At 40.9% G+C, this 22,782-nt stretch overlaps 1 protein-coding gene across 4 annotated transcripts in view; it reads left to right on the top strand.

Moving 5' to 3' along the window:
- The window catches only part of SYTL5 (synaptotagmin like 5), a 223,346-nt gene that overhangs the window by 180,496 nt on the left and 20,068 nt on the right, over positions 1-22,782 (top strand). For all 4 annotated transcript variants that reach the window (XM_056558932.1, XM_056558931.1, XM_056558933.1 and 1 more), the window contains 3 exons: positions 2,824-3,002; positions 5,918-6,020; positions 21,099-21,260. In XM_056558932.1, coding sequence (XP_056414907.1) covers positions 2,824-3,002; positions 5,918-6,020; positions 21,099-21,260 — 444 coding nt within the window. The remainder of the gene's footprint in view (positions 1-2,823; positions 3,003-5,917; positions 6,021-21,098; positions 21,261-22,782) is intronic.

The following is a 22,782-nucleotide window of genomic DNA, read 5'->3' as shown; positions in this document are numbered from 1 at the left end:
ATGAACATTGACATGTCAATACTATTTCTTGACTCAGTGGGCAGTAAAAGGCATGTATTGGCCCTGGCCATAACTACTACTCCAAATATCTACTGTGGCATGCACTGTTCTGCACACCGACAACTGCATGGAGTGGCACACTCTCTCCACCACATGATTGTGCAAAGTGGGGATGGCTTTTTTGAAAAAATAATGGTGACTAGCTATGTGCCACCTTTGCTGGGCACACCTCATCAGTAGCCTAAAGGCCATATAATCAACAAGATGGTGCATTAGCGCCTGCTCCACAAACAACTTGTCCAGGTGTGAATTAAGCTACAGTATGGTGACTAGGTGAATACTGTTGTCTGTATGACATAGATTCCCCAATAGGTAACTTACAGGATAGAGGAGGAGGACATGACAGTGATGAAGACATGAAAGAAAACTGCCTGGACTGCCTGGCTGCTAGACAGATGAGGGGGATTTGGGGAACAGCAGCAGAGAGGACAAGGTTTACTTTACATTGTGAGGCATCACGACTATCCCTTGTGGCCTTGTGATGATGATCCATGTGCTTACATAGAGACATAGTTTCTAAACTCTGGCCACGGCACTGTGCCACCTATTCTGCATCTGGTAAAATTAAACAGAATGTCTACACGGCAGAATAAAAGAGCTATTGCTGGTGCTGCTGCTCCTTCTACCACCAGGCACCTGACTGTTGATGCTACCTGTACTGGGCATGGGCAAAAGGCTGCTGCCCACCGTGTGGTCACTGCCTCCAACATGCTTAATGAGAGGACATGACAGGGGTTCTCTTTTCTCCACCCTGTCCTCGTCCAACCATTCCTTTATTAACTAGTCAAGCAACTGCCAGTCCACTTTCACTCTCACAGCTAGAAATACTGATTTTTATTAAACCCAGTAAGAAATGCTCTGTTTTCAGTAAAACCCAGAAAATACAGATACTGTGATGTGAAATGCCTAGTCAAATTTCACTCTCACTGCTAGAAATGCTGCTTTTTACTAATCCACAATGAAAAATACAGGTGCTTCCGGGTGTTCTTTTCATTGTGGATTACTGCACCTGGAGACTCGGCTTCAGTGTTCTTTTCCAGGCCTCCATACAAGATTTGTGTTGTTGCTGTGCAAGACTGTTCCATATGAGTGGGTGAGCTGATCTTTTTATAAATAAATAATATTTATATATTATTTATTATTTATATATTATTTTATTAAACCAATTTAGAAATACTTTTTTTTTTTTTTTTGCCAAAACACAGAAAATACAGGTAACGTGGCATAAAAGCCTAAGACAAATTTCACTCCCATAGCTGGAAATGCTGCTTTTTACTAAACCCAGCTATCGCTAAAACCCATTAAATACAGGTAACATAGCTCAAAAGACCTAGTTAAATTTCCCTCTCACTGCTAGAAATTAGTTTTTTTGTTAAATCCAGAATTGCTCTATATTTGGTTTAACCCAGAAAATACAGGTAAAACATAGGTTAGCCCACTATACAATGCTTTGCTCCAATTGCTTTGTATTGTCGTGTGAAAGCTCTCTGCGATCAGTACTTCCACGGTGACTTGTTCAGTGCAGTGCTCAATGCTCAGCTTTTTCTCCAAGATGGTGGCCGCAATGCAGTTCATAGAGTTTTAACAGTCTCTTAGGGTTCAGCTCGTTTATCTCTAGTTTTTTCCTGTCAAAAATGTACAGTGATCAAAGAGGGGAAAGTCTGTCCTCTGGGGCTCCCACCAGTATTGACAATAAAGGGCCCTAATTCATAGTTCCATACCAGACATTTGGGTATTCAGTCGCAATAGAAATAAGTGGTACCATCAGAAACAGCTGGGCACCCACATTTGACTGTTTCCCACTTTTGTTTTAAAGGAGTATTTCAATTTCCTAAAGTTATATTCTATCCTCATGTAGAGAAACAGGACATGGCCACACTTCCACAACTTGTACAATGATCCAATTGTTTCTCAGCATAATTTAAAAGACTAACAGGTTGTGAGGGTACCTATTAATAAAATGTGCAAGCCTACTCACCACATCAAGACCACCTGATAAGAGTGGGTCCCTAAACTAACACTAGCAACTGGTGACCACCGTGGCTGCGACACCAAGCCCACAGGGGGAATGACCCTGTAGCCAGGCAGCCCAATTGCTGCCCGACCAAGCCCCAGGCTCTGGACCACACCACAGACAAAGCATCACAGCAACAACGGCCGCCGCGGAGAACCACACCAGTGTGAATATATACCGAATGCTCCCTGCCATAGGGCTGGGAGAATGTTAGGAGGAAACCCATAAAAAAGGGGACAGAATATGTGGCGAGTAGGCTTGCATGTTTTGATCAAGGTACACTAACAACTTGCTAGTTTTTAAAATTATGCTGAGACGCAATTAGTTCATTGTACAAGTCCTCCATTCATTCTCTATGGGGGTTCTGGTAAGACCCTCACTGATCCGCGAGTTAACCCCTATTCTGTGAAATGAAGAATATTTAGGTCTAATATTAAAGATTATGTGGAAAAGCCAACATACATTTACCTCTAATCTACTTATGTATTGTATTATAGAAGATTTACCACATTGTCCATTGGAAAGAGAAATTTCCCATGAGCCCATAGCACAATCGTCCACTCGTCAACATCTTGCCTGCTATTTAGAATAACCAATGGCCATGACTTTGGGTTGAATGCAAATCCAATTTTAAATATGTTTTTGCATTTACACTACTGTATGAACAAACTAACCAAAAGTATACATACTTTATCTTGCCACACGCTCCATGTAAAGTAATGGTTTCCTTATTATCTGTTTTATTTCAGACAAGTATTAACAGCATGACAAGTGCCTACAGTGAAATTTGGGACTATGATAATGTGAAAGTCAGCGGGGAGATCACACTAAATCTAAATTACAGCTATAAAACAGGAGCTTTGAACGTTCTGGTGAAGAGCTGTAAAAAGCTAGCAGTGGCTGATGAGAAGAAGAACAGAACAGACCCGTAAGACTATCCTCCTCTATATTATATTCATTGTTTTAGAGAAGAACAATTATAGTTTCTAGACACTTATTCTATGTATTCTTGTAAATCACTTACCACAAATTCAAATTTAGCACAAGAATCAATAGGCGATGCATCTTCAGTATTCTGTAACAGCAGACTTGCATTTAGACTGTCTTCACGTGCTTTTGCTTTCATTATTACTTTATACCATATACACCATGGGGGAGATTTATCATTGCTTTTAGAGCATTTTTTTTGGTCTATGTTTTGGCGCAGTTCAGGCGCAAGCAGCAAATTTAGCGACTTTTATGCGCCTTTTGATATAGACAGTTTCACTCTTTTTGCCTACCCATAGAAATTTTTCTTTTTGACCATGCAGTGGTCACGTATTTATCATTTGCGACTTTTTTAGGTGCAAAGCTACACCACCTACCAGTAGGCGTGAGAATCACTTCTACCTTCCGCAATTCAACCTTTAATCTCTTGTGGACGACAGCGTCCCACTCCCCTTCAATGACACATGCTCAGGAGCTTAGCGCAGGTCATAGCTGGGTGGTCCTGGCAGCTATCTGCCTCCAGGACCCATCTCTAATAGATGGGTCCTAATAGATTTGATTGTAGCGTCTAAAATGCAAGGAAAAATGTGCCGGCAGCTCTGTGAAAGTAAGTAGAAACACCTAACCTGCCAAATTCAGGACCCGGGAAAGTGTCTACTTCCCTCCCACACAAGCGTCTAGAAAAAGTATATGTGGTAGAGCTTTTCCCACCACAGCAGAGCTGCGCAAAAATCATCATCCTGCTGCACCTTTTTGATAAATAAGATGCACGCTAGTCAAACCCACTGCCCAAATAAATGTGGGAAATTAGCTCTACCTTACACATTCTTTGATAAATCTGGGCCCATATACTTTGTAAATGATCCACATTTTCAAATAACACCAACATTTTTCTACCAATGACAATATTTGATTATAAAGGAGCAAGAAGACGTAGTTTAGGCCAGACAATAAAAAGACAATATTTGATTATATAGGTGCAAGAAGACGTAGTTTAGGCCATATTTATTGAAGGGTCCATTCCACAAGAAATATGGCGGGTAATTTATTAAGCATTTACTTCAGATTTTTGGCATAGCTGAAATCTATGCCAGCTTGGAGGTGGCACAGCGCAGTCAGCACCTCTCAATAAATCTGTTGATGAGGCAGAATGAATTCCCCCCATTGTTTGTATTTCAACACTATGTATAAAAATACGCATTTTATCCATTGCAATTGATCTATAGATTTGTTTCTGTTTGGAGATATCTTATATTTACTCAATTGGTAGTGTCCTACCTTCTATAGCATACAGTAGTGGGCACACAAATTCCATCACTGTTCTTCTCTTGCATTAACACTTGTGTAAAATGTATACCTTATGTAGTTTCTTTGTGTACTAGAACTACACAGAAATTCACAGTAATATATATCTCTTTCAGAGAGAGTGAATTCATGTATAGCATTATTTTCTCTCTCTTTACATATACAGGCATAAGGGTAGTATACAGTACAGACCAAAAGTTTGGACACACCTTCTCATTCAGAGTTTTCTTTATTTTCATGACTATGAAAATTGTAGATTCACATTGAAGGCATCAAAACTATGAATTAACACATGTGGAATGATATACATAACAAAAAATTGTGAAAATATGTCATATTCTAGGTTCTAGCCACCTTTTGCTTCGATTACTGCTTTTCACACTCTTGGCATTCTCTTGATGAGCTTCAAGAGGTAGTCACCTGAAATGGTCTTCCAACAGTCTTGAAGGAGTTCCCAGAGATGCTTAGCACTTGTTGGCCCTTTTTGCCTTCACTCTGCGGTCCAGCTCAACCCCAAACCATCTTGATTGGGTTCAGGTCCGGTGACTGTGGAGGCCAGGTCATCTGGCGCAGCACCCCATCACTCTCCTTCTTGGTCAAATAGCCCTTAAACAGCCTGGAGATATGTTTGGAGTCATTGTCCTGTTGAAAAATAAATGATGGTCCAACTAAACGCAAACCGGATGGAATAGAATGCCACTTCAAGATGCTGTGGTAGCCATGCTGGTTCAGTATGCCTTCAATTTTGAATAAATCCCCAACAGTGTCACCAACAAAGCACCCCCACACCATCACACCTCCTCCTCCTCCACACCAGCAGACCTGTGATGTGAAAACCATTTCAGGTGACTACCTCTTGAATCTCAACAAGAGAATGCCAAGAGTGTGCAAAGCAGAACCTAGAATATGACATATTTTCAGTTGTTTCACACTTTTTTGTTATGGATATGATTCCACATGTGTTAATTCATAGCTTTAATGCCTTCAATGTGAATCTACAATTTTCATAGTCATGAAAATAAAGAAAACTCTGAATGAGAAGGTGTGTCCAAACTTTTGGTCTGTACTGTATGTACATTATAAGTACTGTATATAAGTACAAATATTAAATGAGAAGGATAAAAAGATGGAGACAGTGGAGAAGAAAATTCAGAAGAGAATAAATCCCATAGCACTGTGTATTAGTGACATCTCAGGAGCTGTGTTTAAGGGATTACCGTACTTTCTATGCAGGTCAGTGGAAGAAGACAGGAGAACTGAGCTCTTGTGCTTTTATTCACTTGAGCAATACATAAACCATTTTGAACAAGTGGCTCTTTTAGGAGAGACACCACATAAATGAGGTTCCTGACTGGAGGGCCCACCTTTAATAATAAAGAATTCTTTGCTTCAGTGATTGAAAATGGGTTTTCTAAACACAACAACACCTCTTATCTATTTTTTGTAAGCTAGAGTGGTTACATGCAGTGCCAACACCATTAGCAGTTCTCTATAGAGAAGCTGCAGGTATTCTCACATATATATTACTGTATGTCCAATTTTATGTTTTAGGTATGTAAAGGCATACCTTCTCCCAGACAAGTCACGTCAGAGCAAACGAAAGACAAAAATAAAGACCAACACAACTAATCCTGAGTTCAACGAAGTTCTCAAGGTAAGACATACTGTACATTTAAATGAATCAAACACCGCAGCTGCAGCTAATGCGTCATGCTTCAGAATTTACCCAGCTCCAAGTTAGCGTAGATTTTATCTACCATATATGCTATCGCTTTAGCGTCTATATGAGTAAATTCGGTATGTGATTAGGCCACACTACTTTTATGCCTACCTAGATTGATGTGATGCGACCAATAAAAACCACAAAAAGTCAAAAAAAAATTCTGCTATGAAAAACCCACAGCAATTTGACAGTGTGTGATTAAAGGGAAGCTGACAGCTAGTTTACCCACATTACATCCAATACACAAGTTTTTGTGTGGGTGAACCAGATTCTAATTATTTATCACTCACCAGGATCCGAAGTCTGAGTTACACGCATTATTAGCCCCCGATGCTAATATATTAATTAACCCTCTTTGGAGGCAGGATCTGGTGACCTGAGCTTCCCTGCCTCCTTCCTCTCTACTCCGATATGCCTGCCCACCTCATGAATATTCCTAAAGTCTTCACCCATGTGAACACGAGTGTTCAATAAGCTATTTCATTGTATATGATTCTAGCAAGGCCGCCTTTGATTATAGTAGACCGAACATAGTGTACGTAGTAAAACAAAATAAATATATTTTATAAATGGATCAAATTAAATTACTAGTAGGTTATGTTCCATCTATTAAAGTTGACCTGTTACCAACCTCTAAAATAAGCCTTTACTATCATTAAATAGCTTAAAGGGGTATTTGACTATGCTACAGGGTCTGTCAAGTTAGTGTAGTTCATAATATAGTGTCTGTTCCTGTGTGTGATGGTTTTCTCACAATTCTTATATGATTTACACCCCAATATTTATTTTTAACAGCATACAAAATGACTGTTGACTCAGATTTTTCCCAGCTTGCAATGTGGCCGAGACCTGACTCACTAGTCAGCTGATGACAGGGAGCCTGTCTGCTTCAATGGGTGGAGCGATCGATTGGTGGGAGAGAGATCAATCTGCAACTAATGTAACAGCTGTAGGCACCCTGATTGAAAACAGCAGGTCTTTTGAATGGATGTTTCAATGGGTGGGGTGGCTGATGTGTGGGAGGGAGGAAAATGGAATTATGGGATTTGTATGCAAAAAAGAAAAACTCAAATAGGAAATACCAGTTCACAAAAAGCTAGCCACAATATTATAATAATCTCACAACATAGCCATTTAGCCCCAAGACAAGCGCAGAACCTTCCTAAGCTTGTCCATTACTGTCTGGCAGGTAGGTACTAAAATCACCTTATGGTGGATAACCCCTTTAAGGTGCCCTAATAACATTCTTTTTACAGTATTTTTTATATTTACTCCTATTTTGAGATATATAGGTTTATAATTTGACAATTCATGGACAAACTTAATTTTAATAATGGAGGGCAATATCACATGATGTGCAGGATTATAGAGTATATTCAACATACACACCCCTCACACCCCCTGACTGCAAAATCCCACTCATCACCTGGTATTCACTCCCATTTTCAAAAATAAGTTCACGCCCATCTAACGATTCCCTACAGTAGCAAATGTCCAGTATCCCTCTCTACAGCGACCAGTTCTACTACACCTGCTGACAGAGGACAATGTCCTTGATTCTCTACAGTGTCAAACAATCTAAAAACCCAGATATCACGGAAATGGGAGGACGCATCAAGAAACTGTGAAAAGATGTATAATCAAGGCATCCTAACCTAGATATATGTAAATGTAAAATGTAATGTAAAATCTGTATGTCTTAATACCTTGTTTAAGGTATTCTGATGTTTACATTGTTTTCGACAATGAAGCTGGAACTTTGATGTTAAAGGGGTACTCCACTGCCCCAGTGTGGAGAACCCGCTGTGTGTGGGCTGCAGTAGTCGTGACGTCACTGTCATGGCCCCTTGTGACATCACGCCATGTCCCCTCAATTCAAGTCTATGGGAGGGGGCACGCCCACTCACATAGACTTGCATTGAGGGGGTGTGGCGTGATGCCACCAGGGGTGTGGCTGTGACATCATGACCCTCGCATCCAGCATTCAGAACAAAATATTCCGAATGCTGGGGCAGTGGAGTACCCCTTTAAAAGACAAAAGTGTTCACTGGATAGATTTTGTTGCCTGCATTCTCATTTTTATGGTATTAGAGATATATTTGCCAAACATTAGTTTTGTGAAGCAGAAGTGCTCTCGCATTACTTTAGCAAAGTCTCTCCTCATATGTATTCCTGTCATTCACGCATAATGGGTTCTGATTGCTCTAACTGCCTGGGACGTAAAATAAGACATTACAGAACAAAGTGCAGCAGATTAACATTTCCCGTTTACTGCTGAGCACCAGTTTTCCCCCTATCCCTTTCCTTAGATTTGGTCATATGTTGTTTTTTTATTTCTATGTGTCTCTTCAACAGTGAACCAGACATACTGTATTTGTTCCTTTTGATGTAACCTAGCAACTATCAGACATTTAAGTAAAAATTTGACAAATGAAGCATCGAAGGGTTTAAGCAGGAATCAGTTTTGGCTATTTAGTGTTTTGCAGTACAAATCAATCTTATTTTTCTAATAAACACATAAAAAAAAACACATTAAATGATATCTTAGTGTTCACAATATATGCCGTGTGTCGAGACCAAGAGAAAAAAATATTATAGTGTGGTTTTAAAGGAATGCTTGAAAATAAAACGATCAATAGACTATGTAGTAAAAAACACAATACTGAACCGTCAAATCCACCACTGCTCCAGCATTGTTGCCTTCATGTCCCGCTGCGCAAATTTGTTCTCCTGCCAGGCTTTTATTACACATTGGTAGGCCCAGTGTAAGGCTTTACATGCACATCACAAAGATGCTAGGTGTAATAGCGCCTTGGAGATGTTTAAAGGGGTACTCCTCTGAAAACATCTTATCCCCAATCCAAAGGATAGGGCATAAGATGTTAGATGGCGGGGTCTCACCGCTGGGGACCACCGCGATCTCCGCTGCAGCATTCCGTCATTCCGCTCCGTGCCTGATCACTGGCGATGCAAGCCACCATTCCCCCTCCATTTACGTCTATGGGAGGTAGCGTGACGGCTATGTACTAGCCGTAACGCCCCCTCCCATAGACATGAAGGGAGGGGGCGTGGTGTGACGTCATGAATGCGGAAACAGCAAGCTTCCGTGTTTCGGACGCCGCTGCTTCTGGCCCGGAGATTGCGGGGGTCCCCAGCTGCGGGATCCCCGTGATCTAACATCTTATCCCCTATCCTTTGGACAAGAGATAAGATGTTTTCAGCATAGTACACCTTTAAGTAATGTCTTTTCTGATTGGAGTTGCTTTTCTTTTCCATCTTGTCCAGACCACTATGGTGACTTCCGCAGGTTCCTTACTTTTTCTTTGATACATAAACATTATGTCCCACTTGTGCCCCAACACAGAAGGTAGGTGGATTCCATTAGGTAGCCAGGTAGGTAAAGCCCCATTTTTGGCCCCTTAGTCAATTGCATTGGATAGGTTCTCACTCCTCCCTAAGGGTGCGTTCACACGGAGTAATTCAAGAGGAATTTACTCGAGGAATTCCTCTTGAATTCTCTGCTCCAAATTAATCTCCTCTGCTCACTGACTTTAATGTTATTTCCTGAATTCCGTTCTGCTTGAAGAAAGAACATGTTCATTCTTCAAGTGGGATCCGCTAGCAGAAATCAATTGAAGTCAATGGTAAAAAAAAATTCCGCCCGACATCGTTTTCGCGCGCAATTTGCGCAGCATTCGCACAGAAATTGCTGAAAAAACCTTCACTTCTTTCTTCCCCATTTCCGCACGCAATTCCGTGCTCAATTCTGTGCGCAATTCTGCGCAAATTGCGCACGAATTGCGCGGAAATTTCCCACGAATTTTACGCAAAAATAAAATTATTCTTTCCGCCTGTAAATTTTTTCGCGTGAATTAATATTCATTTACTCCGCGTGAACGCACCCTAATGGTGCCCTTTTTGCACATTTTCCCTCACATTAGGTAGGTAGGTCTCCCCTACCCTTAATTTTGCCTGATTTTCTCCAAAAAAATTGTTAGGCAGACCACCCCTCCATTAGATACAAAGGAAAACAGCCCCCTCATTAGATATTTAGGCAGACTACCCCTCATTACATACATAGGCAGACCCCCACAATAGGTAGATAGGCAAATCTTCCAATTAGATAGATATGTGAAAACAGTTACATCCAGTAACTTTCCCCAGTGGGCAGGTATGTCCCACCAGTGCAAAGGTAGTTGCCCCATTAGTCAAGTATGTCTTTCTAGTAGGTAGTATGTCCCCCTATTAGGCAGGTATGTCTCCACATGAGACAGGGAGTCCCACAATTAACCAGATATGTCCCCCCAGTAGACAAGTAGTCCCTCTATTATCCAAGCATGTCCAATTTCCCCTAGTAAACAGGTAGTCCCCCTATTAGCCAGATTTGTCCCCTCCCAGTAGGAAGGTAGCCCCTCATTAGCCCGGTATGCCTCCCCAGTAGGCAGGTAACTGATGAAGATGTGAGTCTACTAGGATCAGGATGACTGTAGTGTTCACAATGCAGGTGTGTTCTTATTGCTACACTCCTTTTTAGGGGGCTGCTTGGGAAGGGACACATCAGGGGCATTTTCAAGCTGAGGTTCTTGTGCATGGCTCACATGGCACGTCTGCTACCAGTAGCTATTGTTCTTAAAGTGGACGAGGGCACCTGAGTCGGCAGGAGGCTAGTGTCTAGTGATCGATTTTACCTACTTAAGTTTTTAATCAAAAAGAGGTTCTAGATGGTTATCAGGAAAAACATAACGTCATTTTTACTTAATAGTGCACTGTATAGAAGCGGAAGCCCCCACAATGTTGTTTTTTTATTTTTTTCAATTTTGCCCCACAAATAGTTTTTTTTTTGTTTCACTGTAGATTTTTAAGGTAAAATGGGTGATACCATTACAAAATACAATTGGTGGTACAAAAGACAAGCCCTCATATGGGTCTTTGGGTGGAAAATTAAATGTGTTATGGTTATTAAAAGGTTAAGAAGAAAATGAAAGTGTAAAAAGATAAATAATCTTCAGTCTTTGGAAGTTAAAAGCACCTTAATGCATTATTTAGAAAGCTGATCATAGGTCAGGTCCTCAGAGGCCTTGTTCGTACAGTTTCAGGTTCCCAACAAGTGTCAAAATTTCAGTAAGTCTACTCTAGCCAGGTGGATCAAAGATCTGATATGGCTGGGTTCACATATGTCCGGCATCCAGCATAGGTGAACACAGCCTAGATCTTGACGTAACACAGCCTAGATCTTGACGTAACTGATGCCATAACTGATGACAATGTGCATCAGTTGTCAACAGTTGGCATCCGGCATCCATTGCAAGCTGCGTTCCCCTGTCCGGTGCCGTCCGGCCTGTCCAACCGCCCGGTGTCAAAATTGAGATGTTGGATGATTGTGAACTGTCCCATTCAAATGAATGGAATCAGTTCTTGCATCAGTTTCCCTTCGGTGCACGCCGGAGGGAAACTATGCGGGATGCCGGACATATGTGAACCCAGCCTTAGAAGTTGCTATGTGGCTGAAGAATTGGACTTTAGACTCTATGCTAAGGCTCAATTGACCAGGGCAACTGCTGCTTCATGGGCGGAAAAAGGCCATATGCTTCTGGAAGAAATTTATTTATCAAGCATTATAGACTAGACATACAGGCTTCTGAGAGGTCAGCCTTTGGCAGGAGAATAATACAAGGCCCCTCAAACATATAGTCCCTCCCTTATCTAATATTTTCATTTCCTGCAGTCCGAAGGCAGCACAATATACCCCCCCCCCCATAAAGTATTGCTTTATACTATACATTAATGTAAGGTCTCATGTGTTCCTATAGGAGGTGCACCTGTGTTAATTGGTTAATCAACAAATAATTATTGTGTCTATTGCTAGATAACACCTCTTCTATCCAATCAGATGAGGTCTGATTTAACCCATTTGCTGCCTATAGGAAATTACAATTTCAGGTAAATTTTCTGCTTTAGGAAGCACCCTCTGTAGCCTGCAAAGGGGCCAGATGGGAGACCCTGGAAGAAAAATGGATTTAGAGAAGAAATCTTTCTCCTGCCAACAACGAAGGTGCAAGCAATTTGCTGCAAGTCACAAGGTTAAACTAACCTGTGGCATAATGCGTGGACTGTTGATACTGACCTGAAGATCTTGAAAGTAATTTTAAGACATAAAAACACTGGAATTTAAAGGACAACTGTAGTGGAACACTTTTATATATTCCCGTGCCCGGGCCTCAAAAATAAACAAAATAAACTTATACATACCTTCCTACGAGCCCCCGTTGGTCCGGCACAGGCCTCATGGTCTGGCGGTGCTGACCTCATTCCATTTCCTGGGGACGGGGACGCCGCAGAGCCGTCGCCGTATCACTGGCCGCAGCGATGTCCCGCCCTGGCCTGTGATAGGCTGAGCCCACTGTCATAAAAAGGAGCTCTGGCTAGCGTCTTACATGACAGTGGGCTCAGCCTATCACAGGCCGGGGCGGGACATCGCTGCTGCTGGTTTGGTAGGAACATCTGCAACGTTTCAGAGGCAACACCTCCTTTGTCAAACCTGGTGTAAATTCCCACAATATATTACCACAATATATAGATCAAAAACTCTCACGAGATTTCATTTCTGAGGTAAAAAACGTACAAAACATATTACAATGAATAAAACATTTCAATGTATATGGATTTGGACAGAATCGGCAAACACTTAAAGGAATACATTAAAATTACAAATCTCATTGATCCCGTGGGGCTGTAAAGTGTACAGTTTTTGAATCCAGTGTACCTCACTTCTTAATAATTTTATTTTAATCTGTTCTATATTATCTCCTTCTATACTCTCCAAGATCTGCCATCTCAATTCATTAACGTTATGTCCCTTCTCCAAAAAATGTCTGGCTACACTAGTTTCAAATTTTTCTTTCTGTTTCTGACCACTTTCATCGAGTCCCTTTTTATATGTATGAATGGCACTCTTATGTTCATTAATTCTCTGTTTAATAGCTTTCATGGTTTGCCCAACATAACCTTTCCCACAGGGGCACTTCAACAAATAAACCACTTGGGTACTATTGCAAGAATGCCATCCCTTGATGGGAATCTTAGTCCCCCTTATGGGATGTGTCACTATGTCACCTTTAATGATGGCATTACAATTCTAGCATGACAGGCAGGCAAATGTGCCTGACTGTCAAGCCCGTAAAAACGTCTGTTTCCCTGGTTTCTTATCTTTTACATCTGCCCTTATTAGATGGTTGGCAATAGATTTATTCTTTCTATATATAAATCTCAAGCGATTTCAAAACAATCGGCCGACCTTCTTGTCTGCGCTCAGTAAGCCCCAGTATTTACATATAGTTTGTTTAATCATTTTAGAATGGCAGTTATAGGTAGAGAAAAACCAACCTCTGTTTCCTGTTGTTTTTTCTTAGGTTTATTCCTTAAATCCTCTCTCGGTAATGTTTCAACTTCTTTACTAGTTTCATCCATTTCTTTCTTATCATATCCTCTCTGTACAAATTTTTCAATCACCATTTCTTTATTTTTCTGAAACTCACTTTCTTTACTGCAAATCCTTTTTATTCTAATTAATTGGCCTTTTGGTATACCTTTAAAATCCTGAGGAGCATGTCCTCCGTCACGCTGTAATAAATTATTCTGATCTGTATCCTTCACATACAAAGTGGTATCAAGCATCCCTTCTGAATTTTTCATCCTTTTTACATCTAAATAATGTATCTCTTTTTCATTAATTTCACATGAGAATTCAATGAGAGGATGGCATCCATTGAGATATTCTACATATTCGAGAAGCTGGGGCCGTGTGCCCATCCAGAGGACGAACACATCATCCACATAGCGGACCCACAGTCCCACCTTCTCACTCAAGACATGTCTTTAACAAAATTGTCCTCAAATTTACACATAAAGATATTCGCCAGACTTGGGGCCACAGGGGACCCCATCGAAGTCCCCTGCTTCTGAAGGAAAAAGTTGTCTCCGATGTCTTAATGTCTGCCTCAATCTGCTGCAGACAGTAAGCGCCATCCCATTCACTACAGCGCAGAGTAAGGACTTCTCAAGTGGATTTTGCCAGAAGATTAAATTAGTTCAATCTTTTGGCAGATTCCAATTCTGCAATGCAAGTTCCTCTACAGATCTTCCATAGTATGGATTGAGCAGCAAAATCCCATTGAGATCAACAGGAGTCTTCTGCAACCGGAATCAATGCAAAAGTTCCTTGTGGAAATTCAGAGCGGAAATTTCATTCCATAGTATAAATTGACCCTTAGACTCTGTTCAGACCTTGTTTTTTTGTGACATTTATTGTGCATGTCCTTATATAACTGTATACCTAAAGAGTATACTGCACAGTATAACTTCTTTGTGGGGTCTTAGTTTAATCAGCTAAGCAGATCTCCGAAATGTAGTGCATGACAAAGCACACTTATTTGCAAATGTTGGACCTTCAAATACCAATTACACCAATAACTTGGAACCCAAATGGTTGGAGGTAAGGTAATGAAAATACAAGCATAATATAATTGTTACGGGCATAGTTTATTCAAAATCAAATGAGCTCTGTTTGCCTTGGCAGTATTCCTCCACAAGTAAGTGCTCTTTACTTTAATATGTACAGTACAAGAAGAAATGCTGGTGGAAAGGAAGGTATTTTATGATGTGAACCTCTTGACTCACTACAGTTAAGATCTTAAGTGCCTCTTATAAGGGACATTTATCAAGAAACATTTTCTTCCATCATAACAATTACAATCTGTATTTATTCATTAGATATAATCAACATGACATCTATTTACCGGATTAGAGTGCAGACCAGATTTCTCTTCTAGATAGAACGCTAGATAGAAAATTGTCCGGCATGTTCTGAGAGCTCTGCTGGATGACTTTTTACAGACTCTTGACTCATTGCATCCTTTTGGTGCAGACCAGGTGCGTACCATCCTTTACACCAAGTAAAAGAGGTGTAAAGATGATTTACAGGTACTGGTAGTGCAATATGTGGAATCCTGGAGTGCCACTGGATCTAAGGCAATAATCTGCCTTTAAAGGGTACTCCGCCCCTAGACATCTTATCCTCTATCCAAAGGATAGGGGATAAGATGGCTGATTGCGGGGGTCCCGGCATTCATTTGGAATGCTGGGTGCTGGCGGCGCGGGGGGGGGGGTCGTTCGTGACATCACAGTCATGCCACTCTTGATGACATGCCACGCCCCCTCAATGTAAGTGTATGGGAGGGGGCGTGACCGTGACCTTAAGACCCCCAGCTATTCGGAACAAAATGTTAGAAATGCTGGGGCAGCAGACTACCCCTTTAAAGGAAATCTGTCGGTAGTATCACCCGCACTAAACCTGTATCACAGACTTATAGTGCGAGTGATGCTGATTAAAACGGTACTCACATTGTCCAGATTCGCCCAGCTGTTCCACCGCAAATCACATTTTTCTATTTATGGTAATGAGGGCCTTGGGGCATGGCAGAGCTCCGATCTGAGCTTGAGGCACGCTGGCGTCATCTTTGCCGGGCGGCTGCTCCGCCCGCCTCATCAAAATTCAAAACCCCACGTGTTAGTGTATGACGCATGCGCAGCTTACTGTGTACTCCCGGAAGCGGCATTCCCCTCGGCTTCACTGCCGAAGGGGATAAGTAAGAAGCCAAGGGGAATGCCGCTTCTGGGAGTACATATGAAGTGGTGCATGCACCATACACCAACACAGGTAAAGGAGCAGAGAGGGGGGTTATTAATATTGATCAGCCGGGCAGAGCAGTCGCCCGGTGAAGATGACTATCTGCCGAGGTCCAGTGATCACTATAAGCCTATCCAGCAACTATCGCTGTGAACTTCAGAGACCGTGGCAGTGAGAAAGTGTGTGTTGGAGGGGGTTACATAAAAGGTGGCCAGGGTAAAAGCTACTGGTGTACCCTTGGCCACACCTCCCATTTGAATTTACCATGTCCCACCGAACCTGAAAAAATTGCATGTTAAAATGAACAGCAGGGCGTCACAAATAAACTTAATGCACTCCTGCGATTTATCCGAATAGTAGAGAAACTCCCTGGTGGTCTCTACACTCTCTTCCTGCGGTATGCTTGAGATTCTATATCTAAGGACACCAATATGCAGTTTTTGGGCCAACTAAAACCTTCAATGGTATGGAGAAAGTAATTGAACCATTGAACCATTGAAGGTTTGATTTGGCCAGAAAAAGGCATATTGGTGTCCTTAGATATAGAATCTCATTCATACCGCAGGAACAGAGTGTAGAGACCATCAGGGAGTTTCTCTAATACTCAGATAAATCGTAGGAGTTCATTAACTTTATTTGTGACGCCCTGCTGTTCATTTAAACATGCAATTTTTACAGGTTCGGTGAAACATGGTACCTTCAAACGGGAGGTGTGCCATGGGTACACCAGTAGCCAATCTCTATGTAGCAATGTTTGAAAAGCTCTACATTTTCTCTGAGAGTAACCGGTACCTGAAATATATTGCATGTTACAGGCGTTTTGTTGATGACGTCTTTACGGTTTGGATGGGGGACATAGACAAATTTAATGTAAATGACATGAATCTCCCTTTTACCTCTAAGATAGGCCCACGATAACTTGAGTTCCTTCACGTGCTTGTGGTCATAGAAGACAATAATGTGGTCACTAAGGGCTATCGTAAGCTGACCGATTGCAATTCATTGTTCCACTTTGAGAGCTATCACCCTGAGCATGTCAAACAAGCTGTCCCTTTTGGGCAATTTTTAAGGCTCAAGAGAATAAACAGCAGGGACCAAGACTACCCTACACAAGCTGAGGAATTAAAGGAACGATTTCTCAAAGAGGATACCCTCAACAGGTACTTTTGAAAGCAATGGAAAGAGCGGAAAAACAGAACAGAAAAGATCTGCTATCAGAACGCAAACATAAATATAAAAACACAGATAGAACTTCCCCAAAACCCTCTCCTAAACATTCTTGCTTATCATTTTCATTTAGATGTAGCCCAATGGCTACCCAGATAAAGAAATCCATTTTTGATAATTGGTTTCTAATTCAAAATGACCCGGATTCTTCAGAGGTAGCAAGCAATAGACCTATGATAAGTTTAAAAAAAGTAAAAATCTAAGGGATGTCCTAGTAAGTAGTACTTTTAAAGATGCAAGAGTAAAGAAAGATAATAAGAATTGGTTGCAGAGGTAACTTACTCCAGCGATGTACAAATGTGGAACATGTCCTGGTGTCCTTATTTCTACATAGGCAAGACCATTCGTTTAGATGGTGTTCAGATTGAGCTAAAATACATGATATGTTGCAGAACCTCGTATGTAGTGTATGCTATTCTTTGTAGCTGTATGATATTTTATATAGGATGTACTATACGTCCTCTACATACGAGGTTCAGAGAACACGTCCACTCAAGCAAGACACAAAAAGGCTCCCCACGTCTCATTACACACATTTTAGAAGAACATGCTGGTTCCAGGTTTGGATAGATGCAAGGCACTCCTGACACATGAAGCGAAATGGATCCTGCGCACAAAAGCGCAGGGTCAGTTAGGCCTAAATGATCGTCTAGACTTGAGTCCTTTTATTTAAATCGCTTCCATGACAAAGGTCTGTGAAAATTGCTATTGTTAATATACAGATTGTTTTTAGTATTTGTTTTGTAGTTTTTGGATGTAGTTTTAGTGAGTGCTAAGATGGATATGTGTCACACGCCCCTACCTATGACGCAGTCAGCAGGAAGTGTATTTACCTGGCTGCCAGTGTCACAGGAGGCGTGGTCTGAGGATGCGCCAGACGCGGTGCAAAATAGCTATCACACACCTGTCCTGACTCGTATACTGCACCCGAAGAATAAAGAAGCTGGTTGGTGATTGCAACATTTGTGAGCGCCCCCCATTATTTCTGCTGTATCGCTGTACAGTATATTAATGCTCATAATGTTCTGCTAACCAATGAGGTTACAGATTGTTATGATGACTACAGGAGGATATAATTCCTATCCAGCACATCTCTATGAATATCTGGTTTAATGTGTGTTTGCTATTCAAGCAGAACCAATACACTTGCTGCTTCTTCAACTTGAGGACATTGCTGTTATCACTTTCTTCAGGCCGACCATGTCCAAAGCTTAGGCATTTCACCGCCATGTCAGGGGCTGTAAAAGTTAGTCTAGTTCATAATATAGTGTTTGTACCTGTGTGTGACGGTGGTCTTGCAATCCTTATGTGATCTTTGCCCCAATAATTATTTTTAACAGCATACAAAATGAGTGTTGTCTCAGGTTTATCCAGGTTGTAGTGCAGCCCAAGACATGTCTGCTTCAATAGGTGGAGCGACCACTGGGTGGGAGAGAGACTCTGCAATCTGCAGGGAATTGTACGTGGTGTCCCAGTACCGTATTGCATCCAGTACCTAGTGTAGAGGTCCCCAAAGTCAGAGTAACTACGTTCATGTAGGGTTTCTCAGGTGGGACAGCCCCTAGTCGCATCTCCTTACGTCTAACTTTAATGTTCATGAATGTATATATTAATAATTATAGCTATAGTATATAGAAGGGTATAGAAATGTATAGTACTTACCTTGTTCAGCGTCGCAGGACCTTCAGTCATGTGACCATGCTAGTAACCTCTATGGTATGTTGTAGGATCTTAGGAGGTCCTTGGGTCACGTGTTACCCGCAAATCTCTGTAAAGGTGATTGACATCCGTTTGGACATATTAGCGTTAGGGCTAATTCCTGCTAATGCTAGGGTGACTACTGGACCGCAACTAATTCCCCTAAATCCATTGGAACAGCGCGATAGACTAAAAACTGTTAAAGCTAAAGTCCCAACCATTGTCAGTCTCCAAAAGGAAGCTGTTGTATTTATCAGAGACTGTTATGTTAATGAACAGAAAATCTTCAGTAAAGTTAACGCTGTTTACAGAAGCTTTCCGGTTGTGGACAATCCATTATTACTCACTACCTCAAACCTATTATCATCTACCTCCCTATCCTTCCTGGGAAGGGCGGCGGTAGGAAAAGCTTTATCGAGGAGCCCTCACCCTGGCTTCACAAATAGCAAGGGTTAACAAGCACCCTTTAATACCCGCACAGCTACACTCCCCATACCCTACATCCCCTAGGCTACCACATGTAGTTTTACAACAGCTGAGGGCACCCTGGTTAGAAAACACTGGTCTTTTGTTCACAGCAAAGCATGGCGGGCACCACACCTGTGTTCCAATGGGTGGGGTGGCTGATGTGTGGGAGGGAGAAAACTGACCTCACACTTACAAACAAAGAATCCTGGAGCTCCAAACTCCAACAGGAAATAGCCATTTCACAAAAAGAAATCATCAGCGTTATAGTGAAATCGCAACATAGCCATTTAGCCCCCAAGACAAGCACAATTCCTTCCTAAGCATGTCCATTACTGTCTGGCAGGTAAGTACTAAAATCACCTTATGGTGAATAACTCCATAATAGGATTTTTACATATGTATCACTTTCTGGCACTAGTTGGTTTGAATTTTTTTTCCAGAGTACCCCTTTAAAGAAATTGAATGTAAGGCATTGGATGGTTTAATAATGGGTAACACATAAGATAAAGCTCATTAGTTCCTCCATTTGTGGATCTCACCCTAGGAAGTGACATTTTAATGGTATATTTAGAATCATCCACAGAACGTTTTCAGGTTATGGCTGCTGTGTCTAGTGAGGTTCAGTATATCTTGGTATTTAATAGTTTGCAAGGCAGGTAATTTCTGTTTAATGACTGTGAATCCTCCGTTCATTTTCATTAAAGTTTGGAAACACAAATGTCATAGGCATCTCGGAGGAGCGGAGTCATTACTGTCTAAGAGATAACACAGATTTATACAAATGATTTAAATAAATATTGCTTAAAGACACCTAATAGATGCTGAACTTTTCAGCACATATTTAATAGAAGCCTCTTGATACCAGAGAGTATGGATAAGTGATGCATTCATTTTTAAGGCAAAAAAAGTCTTACACTTTCAGACATGGATTTTTTTTTGCATTATTAAAACAAAATATTGAATCATTTGTAGTCTTTTTTTTTTTTTTTTGCTTCATTAAATGCTCTTATGTAATTTAAAAACCAGATTTTTTTTTGAGGAGGTGGGGGCAAAAAAAAATGTGTGTGTGTGTGTGTGGCCGACTAACAGTGATTTTTTTGTGCCATACAATCCCAACGATCAGCCAACAAAGAATTGTTGGATCGTTTGTCAAAGCCAGGAACAGATTAGAAATGAAGGCCACGTATAAACAAAAGACTGAGACTTCTCCTCATTTTAAATGTATTCCTGGCATTATATTTAATAATTACAATGAAAAACCTAAACATGTAAACTCAACTGTTCAGATGGTAGTAATGGTTTGCTCTACATTCTTATTTTATTGTTCATAACTGTACAACAATATTTTTTCTTTTAGGGTTGGGTCACACACAGCCTATACGCAGAAAATTTCATGCTGCGTCAAATCCGCTGCACACCTGGAAATATCCGACATATTCTCATATGAGCAGACACACAGGGCAAACAAGCAACAGCCCTGTGTGTGCAGTGAGGTTTGGAGGTGGGCCTGCCTGTCCCAGTTACGTTGGCTCACTGACCCCGCCTCCAAACCTCACTGCACACACACACAGGGCTGCTGCCGGATAGCTTTGTGTGTAGCTCATAGGAGAATATGAAGTGTATTTTCATCTGCACAGCAGAATTAACCGCGTGAAATACGCTGTGTATACACTATGTGTGACCCTACCCTTAATCAGTTTAACATTTCTGGACATCCACTTTAATGTACTGTATTAATATATCTTCAATAGTTTATAAAATATGGAACTCTTTTATTGTAGGTGGCAGATTTTTTTAGATTATTGATGGTAGCCATGATGCATGAAAGTCATTTTATTGTCATTCGATATGTTTTGGTTTATTCATAAAACATATGAGTAAACTTTACTTATCCCTACATCTCTGTTGAATAGTTTTTTCTTCCATTTCAGTATGTTATCAGTCACACTCAATTGGAAACTCGGACTTTACATCTGTCTGTCTGGCACAATGACCGGTTTGGACATAACAGCTTCTTGGGTGAAGTGAATATCCCCCTTGATACATGGAATTTTGAAAGTCAAGAAGATGAATGTTTTACTCTTCAACCCAAGGTGAGCGCCAAGTTTCATTTAAAATGTATATCTAATGGTGTTGGGCGCTTGTATGAAAAATACCTATAGTGCAGCACTGTGCATTATAGTAATTTTTCTAAGTTATTTTCCTTTAGATTAAGGCTCTGGAATATGTTTATAGCTTCATTAGGACTTAATATTCCCCATCTCTATCGCAATAGACTCACATTACTTTGGATCTTTTTTCTCTGTCTCCTAATTCACAGTTATAAGTGGTGGGAGCAAGGAGAATGAAGGTATTTTTCTGCAAAGTTCTAAATGAGAGTGATGTGCACTATAGTCTTTTTTTTAAGGAAAGTGCTCAAAACATTGGAATTGCACTTTAAAGGAGTACTCCAGGATTTGAAAACGTATCCCCTATACTAAGGATAGGGGATAGGTGTCAGATCGTGAGGGTCTGACCGCTGGAACCTCCATGATTGAGGGTGTGTGTCAGCCGCCGCTTTGTGTGGTGGTCATAACACGCCCTTTGTGCGGACTGCCGGGGGCCCTATACAGGAGATTGTGGGGGGGTCCAAGCGGTCTGAGCCCCCGCAATCTGAAACTTATCCCCTTATCCATAGGATAGGGGATAGGTTTTCAGATCCTGGAGTACTCCTTTAAACGGGTACTCTGCTGGAAAACAGTTTTCTTTAAATCAACTTGTGCCAGAAAGTTAAACAGATTTGTAAATGACTTCTATTTAAAAATCTTAATCCTTCCAGTACTTGTCAACTGCTGTACACTACAGAGGAAGTTTTTTTCTTTTTTAATTTCCTTTCTGTCTGTCCACAGTGCTCTCTGCTGACACCTCCGTCCATTTAAGGAACTGTTCAGAGTAGGAGAAAATCCCCATAGCAAACCTCTCTTACTCTGGACAGTTCCTAAAATGGACAGAGGTGTCAGCAGAGAGCACTGTGGTCAGACAGAAAGAAAATTCAACAAGAGAAGAACTTCCTGTGGAGCAAATAGAAGCTGATAGTTACTGGAAGGAATAAGATTTTTTAACAGAAGTAATTTACAAATCTGTTTAACTTTCTGGCACCAGTTGATTTAAAGACATTTTTTTCCAGTGGAGTACCCCTTTAATAATAGGGACATATCTTGGATTCTGTTATACAGATAATGGGAGCTGGGTGGGATTTACATGTTTCACATGTCTATCTCAAGTAAGGATCGTACTGGATTTATCAAAAGCCAGCGACGAATCCCTGAATCAATGAGACTTCTCCAGAATTTAGTAACTATAACTCTAGTAATACAACCTTTTGGATGCTTTTAGTGAGTACAACTTCCTCAATCAATGAAAAGTAATGCTACAAAATGTTTCAATTTACCCCCATCCTGAAACAGATTATCCAGATCAGGCAAATAATAATAAAAATGTCGTATAAAGTCTGTCTGTATAAAATCATAGATTCCGATGAATGCTTCTTGTCTGCTATTTGGCCACCAGACATTTAAATTAAGAATACATTTGTGCCTTTGCTTATATTTAGCTATTTCCCATAGCAATTATGCT

The sequence above is a fragment of the Hyla sarda genome, chromosome 2 (genome assembly GCF_029499605.1).
Source record: "Hyla sarda isolate aHylSar1 chromosome 2, aHylSar1.hap1, whole genome shotgun sequence".
NCBI classification, from domain to species: domain Eukaryota; kingdom Metazoa; phylum Chordata; class Amphibia; order Anura; family Hylidae; genus Hyla; species Hyla sarda.
This window is presented reverse-complemented; position numbering and strand designations above follow the sequence as displayed.